General features: G+C 41.0%; 1 protein-coding gene across 1 annotated transcript in view; it reads right to left on the bottom strand.

The window, feature by feature from the left end:
* Positions 1–15,061, bottom strand: part of Cacna2d1 (calcium voltage-gated channel auxiliary subunit alpha2delta 1) — a 347,097-nt gene that overhangs the window by 23,546 nt on the left and 308,490 nt on the right. The window contains exons 22-24 of the mRNA XM_050139771.1: positions 14,056–14,132; positions 12,118–12,178; positions 1,486–1,583 (exon numbers count right to left, since the gene is read on the bottom strand). Coding sequence (XP_049995728.1) covers positions 1,486–1,583; positions 12,118–12,178; positions 14,056–14,132 — 236 coding nt within the window. The remainder of the gene's footprint in view (positions 1–1,485; positions 1,584–12,117; positions 12,179–14,055; positions 14,133–15,061) is intronic.

Genomic DNA, 15,061 nt, shown 5'->3' with positions numbered 1-15,061 from the left:
TAGCAATATTGGTTCAAGAGCACAGGCTGTCAGCTGTCATTTCTGTAATAACCGGGGAGCATGCCTGCCCAGATTCAAAGGTAATAGAAAGAAGAGAAAATGAGGCCCAAGATCAAAGAGCATAGCTTATTCCCTTTGCCTCTTGTGGCCTGTCTGCTCTCAGGGCATGAAACTTGGAGAAAATCTGCAGGCACTTTCTTCTCACATTCCTGACAAAAATCTCATCTGATTCAAATAAGGTATGCATAGTCTTCACTGATAGCTGTTTATATAAGAGGTGGGGAGAGGGAGCGGGACAACTCAGTTTTCCAAAATAACGATTCAGGTTGGAGAGGCAGCATTGAGAAGGATGCTTTCTGACTTTGGGTAACTGAGAGAAGTACTTTAATAACAGAACTGCAGAAATAATTACTTTTTAAAAGGAAAAAGAATAGAAATAAAGGGAGGTGGTGGCGCACGCCTTTAATCCCAGCACTCCGGAGGCAGAGGCAGGTGGATCTCTGTGAGTTCGAGACCAGCCTGGTCTACAAGAGCTAGTTATAGGACAGGCTCCAAAACCACAGAGAAACCTTGTCTCGAAAAACCAAAAAAAAAAAAAAAAAGAATAGAAATAAAAAGAGGGAGTGGATGCTCCAAACAAAACAGAAAAAAGGACATTTGCTCATTGTTCCCTAAAAAGTCATAATGAAGGTGTCTTCTTGAATTTTCATCTACCATTTATTTGTTGTTTTTTTTCAAATTCCATTTCTTGGGGTAAATTTGATGTAGCTTTGCTTTCCCTCACTTATCTCACGAGAATTGTTCCAGGTAGAAGCCTTCTAAGTCATTTTTATGGTGACGACCTTTTGATTATTAGATGTTTAAAGCTTAGAAACTATGCATCTGAGCAAAATTCTCAAGGGTTAATGATGTAGATGTATCAAAGAGACAACTATGATAGCTAAAATTAAACATTACAGCTGTGTCCACCTCTTTCCTACAGGTTTGTCTTCGGAGGTATGCAACCACAGAAGTCTATTTTTAGACAAAGTGGCTTATGATCAAACTAAGTCATAAGGAAAGAAAACGACTTCGTGATTGTTCTTTGTACTTTATCCATATGAAAACATACGCATTTGAAGACATAACATATTACCCTATGTTTTTCTCTACATAGCAAGTGCACTGGAATGAAAATCTTCAATAGATAACTCACACCAAACTTTCAGAATATAAGAGGAACAAGGGTGAGCATACTATATAACTGCTTTCCAGTACTGACTACCTTGCTCTGAAAACTTGATTTCACTTAAAAATGAAATGATATTGCTTTCATATAAAAAGTTAAGGAACAAATTGCTGCATGTTGCCATTAAAATGAATGTAGTAAATAAAACAGCCCACCAATAAGCTGTCATGATTATCCTGAGATTTGATTATATAAACCAAATTGACCATTTCGGACACAATCACTGAGGCACGTACTACAAATTCATATATACTTACAGGAAGGGTTATTTGGAGTTTTTCTATCAATAAATTCATTGAAATTTAAAAGAAATTCAGTATTATTATCGGAGAGTTTAAGGTCATTGCAGTACTCTCTGAAAAACAAGATTTGAATATTTAAGATATTAAAATCAAAACCTTACAATTTTACAGCTTGCAGAAACAGTATCTATTGGTCGGATAGCTTTACAAGCAATTGAGATTCTTACCCCCATTTTCTTATCTCAAAATGAAACAGGTCCCTGCTACCGAGTGGGGAGACCATGGACAGTACATATTCACTGCGTGGTCTCTGGAGAGAGGGCGCGCAACACAAATGTATTCACTGAAATAGCATGGTAAGTTGTGACCTTTATAAATTTTATATTAACACAAATGTGAAATATTAATTCATGATAATATTAATAAGATCATCATATGTTAACATACCTTTTCATAGCCATCTATAAGCTTAAGGTTAAAAATATATGGCAATGTTTTTACATATTTACAGATATCTTAAATTCTTGATTTATTTTGAGGGACATTAAGAAAATATGTCCTCCAAAATAGACAGTTAGGAAAAAAGGGATCTTGGCTTGTTTGCTTAATTTTTGGTGTTCTTGAGACGGGGTCTTACTATGTGGCCCTGAAATTTGCTATGTAGTGGAGGCTGGCCTCCAGTCTTTTTGTTTGTTTGTTTGTTTGTTTTTCGAGACAGGGTTTCTCTGTAGCTTTGGAGCCTGTCCCGGAACTACCTCTTGTAGACCAGGCTGGCCTCGAACTCCCAGAGAGCCCCCCCCCCCCCCGAGTGCTGGGATTAAAGACGTGCGCCACCACCGCCCGGCCTGGCCTCCAATTTTGAGTAATCCTCTTACTTCTGTCTTCCCACATCCTGGGATTACAGGCCTACACCACCACCATGCTGTGTAAAATAGAATTATTGTAATAGTCCTTTCCAGTCATGCACATTTTATTTTTCAATAACCAAAACTTATTAGCAATTTTTGATTTGAAGTAAGTGAATTTAAAATGTCAATAAATCTGTATATTCTATTAAAAGCCAATGTTTACCTTGTACTTTGGATAAATTTATAATATCACGAATTGATTACTTAGAAAAGTGTGGTAATTTTTAGGCATAATTTCTGAATCATCATTAGTCAAACCCAAATCATTCGTATCATTATAGAACTCACCAGATAACGCAAATCTGTACCAGGATGCTGCCACACTCACAGAAATGATATAAGTTCCTCCAAATCTGACCTCTGCTTCCTAGCTTAGATAGAGGTTTCTTGGTAAAGGGCTCATTTGACCCATTACTGAAAATTGTCTGCTGAGTGTCTTTCCATGAATGGGTGTGGCTTATCTGTCATCTCCCACATGAAATAGCATTGTTTTTAAAGCAAAAGGGAAGATGGCCTGCACAATGCTGTCCTTGGATGAGCTGGGTTACTCTAGAATGTGGTAGAACTGATTCCTCATCGTGGAGGACTATTTCCCCTTTTCAAGATGAGCACTGAGAAAGGTAGTAATTTTTATTGCTTCAGGTCATGGATAATTTAAAGAGAATTTGTCGTGTTGTATTACTTTATGTAAAGATGTATGACATTTGCTTAGGTTGCAGGATGCTACTTTCACTATGTAAAGGTGTATTACATTTGTTTAGGCTGCATTTGCTCAACTACATAAAGATGTGCTGCATTTGTTTTACTTTGTCTGTCTCGAGAAACCTGATTGGTCTAATAAAAACATAACTGACCAATAGCTAGGCAAAGGAATAATCTCCATTGAAAAGAGAGAACAAGGGAGAAAGAGAGGGAGATGCCAGGGGCCACTCAGCCAGACAGCCATCAGTCAGCTAGACGCAGAGAAAGCAGGCAAGTAGGACATACAGAATGAAAGAAAGGTAAAAACCAAAACGTAGATGAAGAGAAACAGCCTGAAATCAGTGCTAAGAGCTGGTGGGAAAAGCCTAACTAACGCCATACATTCAAAACTAATATTAAGTCTCTGTGTCATGATTCGGGGGCTGGCGGTTCAAGAAAGCCTGCTAGAGAAACTGTCTCTTGCCCTCCTATAAGCACCTTACAATAGCAACCGTTGCTTCTCTACAGACCATCAGCTTGCACTGCTTCTGCAAAGAGCCAAAGGGGGCCAACAGCATTTATTTCCCACTAAGAATATAGCTGGACTCTGCAGAAACTACGAACAGGACTGTGGAACTAACAAGTTCTGCAAATCTTACAGTCCTGATTTAGAAATATAGGACACATAAAGACAACGAAACTACGTGAAGCTCACTATTCAATCAAGCAAGCTCATCCAGCCAATAGAAACAGCTAGCATTCAGGACAAGGGAGAAGTGGTAAATAGCTCAAGAAGAAAAGCAAACACCTAAACATAGAGCCCTTAACAACGAAGCTGGACAGAGTCAGAGCTTCAAAACCAAAATTAAAAATTTTGGTTTATAACAAATTTTAGTTGAAAAATAAAAAAATCTATTGTTGGGAGCAGTGAGACCCCAGATCCTGAATTTCTAGTAAACAACTTGTTTTCCCCTGATCTGAGTGCCTACAGCTGTTCTGAGCACGAGACCTTCAGGAGTTCCTGACAACAGGAGAGTGGTTTCTGGTGGGTTTGGCTGGGGAGTGGCTATCTCTATATAATCTGCCCCGAACACAATAAAGGGAGCATTCTTGGGGCTTTTGGTATCAGTGTTAAAAGGTCTGCATGTGTCAGTCTGTCTCTGCGTCTGTATTTTCAACCTCCAGCTCCCTTTCCCGAAGCTCGCGAAATGGGTAATAGTGCACCGAGCGCAGACATGGGGGCGCAGTGCACGGCAATCTATATAATTTTGGTTGAGACCAACTTAACACATTTTAAAAATTATGCTTAATATTTTAGATACAATAATCTTGCTATGAAAAACTCAGTTTAAAGACAAAGTTTAGAAAGTTTTCACAATGTAAATGTATTGGGTTGTCAAGAAAGCTAAATCTGACTCGCCCAAAAGGCTTTGCTGTTTCAGAAGTGTAGCCCTGAAGTCAAAAACATCTATATTAAATTTGAATTATTATCTCACAAGCTAGAAGCTGAAAGCAAGATTTTAGAAGGAATAGATAAAAAAAAACCCTCTGAATTAGTATTCAAACCATATCTGGACTACCATTTTATTATTTAAAAACATGTCTGACTTGATTTTATCCTAATTGAAAAATGCTTTAAACAAAGGCATTTAAAATGGAAAAGGGTAGAAAGCTGACATTCAGAGAAGCCACAGGTGGGCATCTGACTGGCGAAGGGCTAACCCCGAGACAGTGTGTCTTCAGATAACGAATTTGTGTCCTTTCTGACCAACAGCAAAGGACCAGAGAGATTCTGGAGCCGAGGCTCTAAAAGCAAAGAGTTCTCACTCTTCTCTTTGGCCAGTATTGGAAATGTCTTTTGTTCTGTTGTGGCTACTGGCCAGGAATGCCAGAGAACTCTGGTTTCTCCTTAGTTCACCCTCTCTCCAGGTGGACACCCTGCCTGTCACCTCTTCCTGTCACCGAACTCTAAGTTGAGAGCAATTTTGACTTGCATCGGCAAACAGAAAGGTTCTATTGTTCAGACCAATCAATTAGACCCCACCCTCCCTAGGCACAGCTCATGAAGTTGTTATGTACTCTTCTGCTGTATGATAATAACAAAAGATATTGTGTGATAGTGTGAACACTGAGTGAGACTGGCAACGGAGGAGATCATTTAAACGATACATTCCCGAGGAACGCTGAATGAAGTCTTTGTTGGTGGAGTCAGTTGTCAGATAATAAGAGCATACGGGTGACAACTGAAAACCACACAGCACACTGTGCCAGAAGCGAACACGCCGTGAGTGTGTGGCTTGCCGGGGCCTGAGTCTAAAGATTAAGATCTGATGGCTTCTGGTGGGGGTGGGGGTGGAGAGCTCAGTCTTCTTTAAGAGGTTGGCCCTGGGGAGTTGTTTTGAGCACGTTTCAGTGAGTATGTGAGCAACACAAACTAGACTCGTCCTTTTCTCCTCCTCCTCATCTTTCTTTTTTTTTGGGGGGGAGGGGGATACCAAGGGTGGAGGAATGGATTTAGGAGGACTTGGAAATGAATGTGCTGGGGTTCATGATGTGAAATTCCCAAATAATCAATAAAAATATTATGAAAAAATTATAGCTAGCATGGTGGTGCCGGGCTTTTTTATTTACATTTATTCTTCTCTCCTGCATTACATCCTGACTGCAGTTTTCCCCTTCTTCTGCTACTCCCAGTCCCCCTCCCTACTCCCCCTCTCCCCTAGATCCACTCCTCTTCTGCTCTCATTCAGAAAAGAACAGGTCTCCCAGGGATAACAACCGAGCAAGGCGTAACAAGTCATGAGGTGGCACAGGGCTTTAACCCCAGCATGTAGCAGGGGTGAAAGCGTATGTAGGGTGGGGAGGGTGAGGGATGAAGAGGGATGAGTGGGTGTGATTAGAGGTGAGTTCAAGGCCTGCTCGGTTAACATAGTGAGTTTCAGGATAACCAGGGCTACACAGAGAACAGCTCTAAAACAATCAAACAACACACACATACACACAGGCACACACACAAGGAATTTATGGAAGGGGCCGAGAGAGATCACTTACTACTTGAGCTATTGTGGTGGTTTAAATAAGAATGACTCCAATAGGCTTATATATTTGAAATTCTAGTTACTAGAGAATGGCACTGTTTGAGAAGGATTAGGAGGTGTGTCCTTGTTGAAGTAGGTGTGGCTTCGTTGGGGGAAGTCTGTCACTGGGAGTAGGCTCAGAGGTTTTGACACCAGATCTAGAATGTCTATGCCATCTCTATGTATCTCAAGGCAACTTCTCAAACCGTGTATAGATAAAAATGTAGCTCTCAATTACTGCTCTAGGCCATGCATGTGACCATGCTCCCTGCCATGTTGATATTGGACTAAACCCCTGAAATGGTTTTAAGAAATCCTCAATTAAATGTTTTCTTTCATAATAGTTGACTTTGTTGCTCATGTGTCATAACAATAGAAGTAACTAAGACAGAACAGTTACTGTTCTTAAAGAGGATGGGGATTCAACTACCAGCACCCACATAACAGATTAAACCCATCTGTAACTCTAGTTCCAGGGGATCCAGCACCCTCTTCTGGCTATTTAGACCCAGGCATGTACAGTGTGCACATGACTACATGCAGATAAAACACCCATTTACATAAATAAAAATGTCTTAAAACAAAAGTCCCTGGAATAGAAACCTTTGGTTTATTGGGACAGTTGATGCTAAGACTAGAGAATTATCTGTTGTTATTAAGAGACTAGCATCCCTGAAGCGAATTTTCCCAAGAATTATGTCATTAGGGGCAGTATACAGAAGCTGTGGTCCAGCAGGGGCAAGGCCACATCTCAAGTTGGTAAACAAATGTGGCAATTGATATGAGTTTCCCACACAGTAATGGTTTAGCGGGCACAAAGGGGTCATGGGGAGGAGTTGATGCTTGGCACTGTGAATCAGAGTTAGAGTCTCCCAGAACAAAGACCAGAAGTCATTGGTGAAGGTAGATCCTCATCTGAAGTTAACTGGAAATTTGGAGGATCATGGAAAAAACCTGAGCCTTGACAACATGTGATACAGATTCAAGGAAAGGCCGCCAATGAAGGTGCAACCATAGTTAGAGTAGCGAATACAGTGCATTGGAGAGGTCATGATAATAGTATGACCACTAAGGATAGTGGACGGTGTGGAGTGGAGCTGACCTGAGCCTACCCGAGAAGATGTATGTGCTGTGGACGGTAGAGCCAGAGAAGTGGAGCTGTTCAAGTCCTTTGGCTCCCAGAAGATCATGAGTGAGTCCCAAGTGATGAGCATTGGGCACCAGGGTTGGATTTGCACTTATAGATGTTGTTTTTGCATTCATCTTTCATTTATTTTTACTTGTGCCCAGACTCTTCTCTTTTAGAAATAAGAATGTATTTAATTTGGGTTTTGATTTTGCAAAGGTCCACAGGAGATTTGGGGGTTTTATAGAGATCTTGGATTTTAAGTGCTGAGAAATTTAAAGACAGTATAACATTTAAAGTTATACTGTGGTTTTTATATTGTTATATGATCATGAGAATTTAGGTATAAAAAAAATAAAGGGGAGTTTATAATAATCAGGCATTTGTGTCAAGGAAACAAGGGTTAAATTATGTTAGTTTTTTGTCAAATTGACAAAAATAGAAACATTTGGGTAAAGGAAACTTCAGTTGAAGAGTTACCTCTATCAGATGGTCTGGGCATGTCTATAGTGCATTTTTCTTATTAATGATTAATATGGGAGGGCCAAGTCCATTGTGCACAGTGCCACCCCTGGGCTGGTAGTCTTGGGTTTTATAAGAAAGCAAGCTGAGCAGTCACAGAAAGTAAGCCAGTAAGTAGGACTCTTTCATGACCTCTGTTTCAGTTCCTGCTTTTAGGGTCCTTCTTGAGCTCTTGTTCTGACTTCTTTCAGTGATGGACTATGCTGTTGAAGTAGAGTCAATATAACTCCCTTCTTGCTCTACGTTGCTTTTGGGCAAGGTGTTTTATGAAAACAACAGAAAACAAATTAGGATAATAAATAATGCAGGTGTTAAGATCTGAATTAGCCTTCCAGAGCTAATTCAGAGTAATGAACAACACAGAGAGGAGATGGTGGACCCTGGGGCTTACTGGCCTACAAGCCTGGCTTAGTTGGCTAAGTTCCAAACCAATGTGAGGCTCTGCCTTAGAAAGACAAGGTGGATGGCTTTCAAGGAGCAACATTCTCTAAGGATGACTTCTAGTCTTTGCATGTATGCATATTCACACACACACATATGAACACAGTTATTATAGATAATCATACAGATTTTAAAATGATATGTATATATTCTTTGATTCTCCGGTTACTAACTATTTACTCAGCTCTCCGGTGACCAGGACAAGAGATTCAATACTGAATGTCAAAGAATAATTGAAATGGCCACATAGTGGTTCTGTGAAGTAAACTGAGTACATGAAAAGTGACTAAAACTTTGGTAAAGGAAATGAAGAATTGCATGACATCATCAGCAGGATCCATACAAGCAGGATGACTGGCATCTCCCAAGCTGATGCCGAGGGTTAGGATTTAGTGGGGTTTGTGCATACATAACAAAAGTAGAAGAGAGACCAGGCACGAGGAAACCTTTCAAAATAGAGCAAAACAGCAAGTGACTCAGACTCTGAAGTCCACGATGTCTGTGCTAGAACTAGTTAAATCTACTGCTCTGGTAGCACGTAGACTGTGTCCTACAAGCACTAACTCTCAACCTGACACAGACTAGAGTCACTTAAGAAGGGAATCTCAGTTGAGGGATTGCATAGACCAGTGTGACCTGTGGGTATGTCTGTGGATTTCTGTGTTGACTTTTAACTGCTGCAGGAAGGTTCGTCCCACCCCAGGAAAGTGGTCGTGGGCTATATACAAAAGGGAGAAAAACAAGCCCTTAGGAGCTGGCCATCAAGCAGTGTCCTTGTGTGGTTTCTCTGTCAAGTTCCAGCTTGAATTCCTGACCATTCTTCTCTCCATAGAAGACTTTAACTTGGAATGAAATGTAAATAAACCCATTCCTCTCCTAAATTGCTTTTAGGCAGACTGCTTTACGACAGCAACGGAAATCAAACTAGAATAGACATTACAGCCACTAGCAACGGTTCATGAGAAAACGAGACTCTCTCTCCTTCAGTGAACAGGCAGCCAGTTTGCAGTCTCCCAGTTTCTCTGAAAAGGAACCACAACAGAACTCCGAACCCTGGTGACAGAGCACTTGAAAGCTACAGGAAATGACCCAGATTATCCCTGTAACCAGGCAGAGCCACAGGTTAGGAAGCAGCAATTGAAAAATATGCCTTCAATGTTTAAAAACTCTCTCTAGTCACAGAACAGAAACAGGATTGGAAAGCAGGAGCAATGGGGCGGGGCATATACGATCCACTCAGGTCCAGCTGTAAGCACCAAAAGGTCTTGGCCTGCACTAGGGAAAAAGAGCGAGAGTGGCAGAATTATACAGAGGTCCTAAGATACACCTGGCAAGACTCGGGGATCAAGTAGTGTAAGACATCAGCAAATGGGAGCAGATCAGGACAGCAGCCATGTCTCAAGATTGCACATTGGAAGAGTAGTATTTTCTTCATGAAAACAACACAAGAAGAGCTTTCCAACAAGTGGGACAAATGTTTACACAACACTGAATTGGAAGCACATTGGAGAAGCATCCCTGCTCGGCTGTCACCACACATGAATGTCTACGTGGAAATCCCGGACAAAGCCTGGGAAGGGATCTGTTTGAGTCTCTGCTGCCATGTCAGCAGGCCACTTGCGCCTCTTGTTCCGAGCAGTTAGAACTGTCTGTCATTTGAGATTTGGGAGACATTATCCCAACTCGTAGGTGGAAATAGCTCGTGGCCTGAAGATGGACTCGCAGAAGGAGAGAGCCCAGGTAGGCACAGTTCTCCACAACTTCTCTGTGTGGGAATAAATGAAGCTCACGGGAGAATCCTGCATCTGCTACCAGCGAGGGCTAAGAAAATTGAAACAGTGGCGCATCAAGGGAGAGATACAAGAAGTAACGAGGAGATGATCAACTCCATCCTCAGCACAATGAAGGACTCTCTCGAAGTCAAGAATCAGCTTTGCCAACTGTGGTTTTCCAAGATGTTGCAAATACTACCACTTCTCAAATAGAGGCAGAATTGAGTGATTTTCACGTGCAAAAATAGAGGATAACTCTGGACAACTACAGGAACCCTTTTTAGTTCTTCAAAATTTCCCTGGATAAAGTGCAACTTAAAATAACAGAAACTTCTGTCTCTATTTTTCTTAAACAATTTAGGCTACGTTAGTAGGATTTTGATACTGTATACTATCTACTAAAGACAGAGCCCCAAATTAAGAAAAAAAGGAGTAAAACTAAAGAATTGAAAAGCTTCAAGTAGGGATGAAAATATGTACGTGGATAGTGATTACATGAGAGAAATCAAATTGCCTGCTAAGATGTTTACATAAACATATGGGATAAGGTTGGACATCACTAAGCATACTTGGGATCTCAGAGTTGGAAGGAGGTGACAGGCAGATTCTAGGAGCTTCTTAGGTAGTCATTCTAGCTGAATTTGAAAGTTTCAGAATCAATGAGAGATCCTGTTTCTAGGGAACAAGGTGGAAGGCAATAGTGAAAAAAGATTTTCAGCTTCATGGGTGCATATACTTACACACTCACATGCATACATGACCCACAAATTATATAAGGTAATGTTACTCTCTCTCCCCACCCCGTCTCTCTCTCTCTCTCTCTCACACACACACACACACACACACACACACACATACACACACACACACAAGTGAGACCATGCATTTTTCTCCCCTCCAGCTGGACAATACATGAAAATGAAACAAACCAGAGGAAGTAAAGAGGACAAAATGGTGGTGTATTCTTTGTTCAAGAAAAGGCATTGGACATCCAGCGCCAAAGAGACCTGACCTACTTTGTCAAAATCCCAAAGGCCTATCCTCTATAAGCTGTTTAATCCCCTGAATTCCACCAAGGCCCTCGACCATCACCTTCCCAGCAGCTGATGGTTGCCCACAGCACGGGCCAGAGACAAAATGGCAGCTTTAATAGAGGCTGTGGATTCCCACTGAGAAGAAAGCTTCTGGAAAAGGGGATGCCCCTGCAGAGACCACCTGTTCTTTAATGAGTAGTCAATATTGCCATGACTTTGTGGAGAACAAACAAGTCCAGCTGGCCTTGGTTACACATTATGCGAACCTCATAAAGCTGGTGGGTTTCCTGCCTGGTGTATTGCAAGAAAAGGATCCCCTACTACATCTTCAAGGACAGGTTGGGGCGGCTGGTCCACAGGAAGACAGGCAACACAGAAGACAAGGATGCTGGGGTTAAACCAGTGCAAGCAATCAGGACCAGCAGCAATGGCGTACACAGCAGTCTGGGGAGGTAATGTCCCTGGGTCCAAAGTCAATGGGTGACACTGTCAACCTTGAAAAGGCAAAGGCCAAAAACTTACAGCCCAACTAGGTGGCATGTTACATGCATACTGCTGAGTGTATAAATATAATAAAAATATTCTTCAGTAAAAATCTACCATCCAGAATTCTGTGTTGAGCATATATAAACACAGTAATGAGCTAAAAGCATTCCATATTCAAGTGTGTGGGCATATATGTATGTGCGTGTGTGTGAGTTTGTGTGTGTGTGTGTGTGCTCCCACAATAATTACATGTGTATGTGGAGTACCTTTGTGCTTATATGTACTTATATGTATATGCTATACAACCTCCAGGAGACAATCCTCCTTTACTGGATGTACTCTTTATTCCCGAAGACCAAAGCCCCTCGCTCCTATCTGCCATTATGCCCCTGAGTTCGCACACTACACTCCGTCTATAGCGATTGCTCCCCTAGTGGCTGTTATCTGAATAAATAAAAAGATATTGGAAGCTTAAAAGTCATTGCCCCCTTGGCTCCACAACATAACACAGAATGAACCCTGAGTAATCTTGATCCCCATTAAGGACATTCTGGAAGGACTTAGCCAACAATAAGAAGAAATCAGAACAACAAAACCAACCTTGGTGCTATGAAGGTGTAGCCAGATTCTTCAAAATTGTCTGGCTTCAGGGTTTCTGAATCTGAAAATTTAATGATATGAGATTAGATAAACAATACAGAACACATGCTTTCAGGGTCAGAGACAACATGAGGCATTGTATGAAGTACGTAGTAAGAAAAGTTTCAAGAGACTATTTATATCTTAAACTTGAAACAAATCAATTGTGAAGATTCTCAGTGTTTCCCAGTGTAGTAAGATTATAACATGGGTGAGCTTCACTAGACAGTTACAGCAGTATTCACCTAGGAAATGTTGTTTATAGCCTTCTTCTAATATACTTAAATATCTTAGGACAGTAAGTAGGTTTTATAACAAGTGTCTCATTTAAAATATCAGTGCAGTAGTTTATCAACAGGATAAAATGCTTTGAATGAACTCATTCATGCATTTGGTGAGGTAATATGAACCTTATATTAGGTATGAATTGGCAGGTGGAAAGATGTACAAGGAAACACGATATTACGTCTAAAGAAATTAAAACCAACTTAAGTGTGAGAGGTTACATGAGCACACACAGGTACACCCGCCCTGTCCTGCTGCCAACTTTCGGGTAGTCATGGAGAAAATTCTAGCAAATGGGAAGCACAGAGGATAAGATCCAGCAGGAATGAAAACAGTGGTGAAAATGTTGTGTAGTAAACATAAAGAAATTGAGCAACAAGAAAATACTTGCCCTTCATTTTCCCCTTTTTTGCTGTAAATCCATCAGAAAGAGAAAGCAGGGAAACAAAAAAAAAAAGAGGGTAAAGTAAAGGGGTCAAAAGCAATATTTTATTCAATGACTGTGAATAAAAATATTGTGCACAGATCAAAGGTCCATTTATGTACAGTTGTAGTTTGGAAAAAACGCATAGTTTTGAAGGCTGGAAGCTCTATTCTGTCAGCTTTACTCCCACCCCCCTCTGTCCTGTGGCTATTTCAAGGGTCTGTTTTTGCCGAGTGGTTGATGCAGACACAGTCCCGATGATGCCAGCTCCAGACAGAAGCACTTACGAATGAGCAGGGACTCGCTAGTTATCCGCTCCTTTATCACATAAAAAGCTAGCTCATGCAGAACCGCTGGCTGTTAAAAGACCATCATACCTATTGAGGGACAGTACAAACGTATCCTTTAATCTTCCACAACACAGAAGTGCCTACCACTGCAAACAGCAAAGGGACAGGCATGGAAAAGATAGAAACGCGTACAAGATGTATGTATATATATTTTTTTTATTCCGTGAAGCCTAACAGAAAAAAAAATTGAGATTGCTAGTAACTATGGAGTGGTGAACCAAGGATATGATGGTCATTTTGCTTAACTAAGTCTAGCCATCAAGAACAGAATAAAACTTAAAACTTACTTGAAATGGTTACTGATGCTATTTACCCCACATTCCAAAGGATGCTTAAAAGTGAATTTATCTGAGTTACTGAGACATTAATTTGGATTATAAAAAGCAAGCTGACTGCCAAGCACAACATTATTCTGGCCAAAGGCAAAAAAGAAAAAAAAAAAAAAAAAGAAAGAAAAAAAAGAAAAGGAGAGATAAGCAAAAGGAAAAGCTTTTGCCACGAGCGGAGATCATGTTGGCATTAGCATGTGAGACGGTGCACACCAGCTCACAGACCCTTAAAACAACAGGCACAGAGGACACAGCACCGCAATGATTCTCGGCACATAGCAAGGCAGGCGCAGGGGTGGGGCTGCCAGTACAACTGGAGTACCTGCTCATATTCTATCCACGTAGAATATTTCTTGTTCCTTGCATGTTTGGGATGGGTTAGAATCATTGCTGGAGACTGGATAATATTACCCACTAACATGTCTAAGCCTTGGGCATCCCCAAATCTAGGCACACGCATCTGACATTAGGAGACAGCGAGTGGATCCTGCAGTTGCCCCACGGTACTTACATCTGGCCTGAGTTATTGTCTCTGCTAGCTTGGCTTTGATATAGTAAAAACTGTACGACGGCAACACCAAGGCCAAACTGCAAGAGAAACAAGAGGAGCATAAACACAAACAAACAAAAATGAAACGTAACTTAAAAAACAAAAACCAAAAAGACATCAAGTTCATGGGAAAGTCCGAAGATCTTCCTCACGCCAAAGCAGAGGACATGTTTCTTTGACAAGAAACTGCGTTCGGCAAATAGAACCCTTCCTCTCCCCGTTTCTAAACAGTGTCACCAGGTTCTCTACAGGACAGGAAATTAAGAGGCAAGGACAGGATGAGCTGCCTAACATAGTCATAAAATAGCCAAGGAGGAATGTACTCCATATTGAAAATAAAAGAAGGGAAGTAGGGTTTAAACTTAAACAAAGTAAATATCAGACCAGTTGGACACACCCTCTTTATTATACATAACATTCAATGCTTTACACCAAACCGCATCAAGGATTAAAACCGAAAGAATAACCATTGCTACTTCTGCACAACACACAAGGATATCAGAAACAAATCCTGCTGTCTGAAAGCTGTGGTCCTACGGCGAGACCCCTAGTGTCTGCATGTGGACAACTCCGGCCCATTAGAGACATAATCTGATTCATTTGGACCCATTTACTGTGACAGGTCACATGGTTGAGGACATTGCTGGTAAAGAGGAAGGACTTCTTGAGTTCAGTAGTTTTTCAAAGTCTTGAGGCTCGCGTAGTCTCACGGTAGATGCCCCAACCAAAGGACAGTTCCTCTGTCATCTTAGGCCAACTTCAGAATGTTTTTCTCACCAAGAGTGTTAGGTAAGCCTGCCACCCACCTTGTTTGAGGCAACCTTACATTTTTAGAGGTTTCTAATTCACAGACCACCTGATGAACATATTAGAGCTTTTCATTCAGCTTAGGTAGTGGTCAGAAGTAACTTTCTTTTCTTCCTTCAGCTAAGACACACATGTTAGACGTAGAAATGATTGCTTATCT

Source organism: Alexandromys fortis, unplaced genomic scaffold, assembly GCF_014885135.2.
Source record: "Alexandromys fortis isolate MF-2015 unplaced genomic scaffold, M_Fortis_MF-2015_v1.1 scaffold_38, whole genome shotgun sequence".
Classification (NCBI taxonomy): Eukaryota; Metazoa; Chordata; class Mammalia; order Rodentia; family Cricetidae; genus Alexandromys; species Alexandromys fortis.
This window is presented reverse-complemented; position numbering and strand designations above follow the sequence as displayed.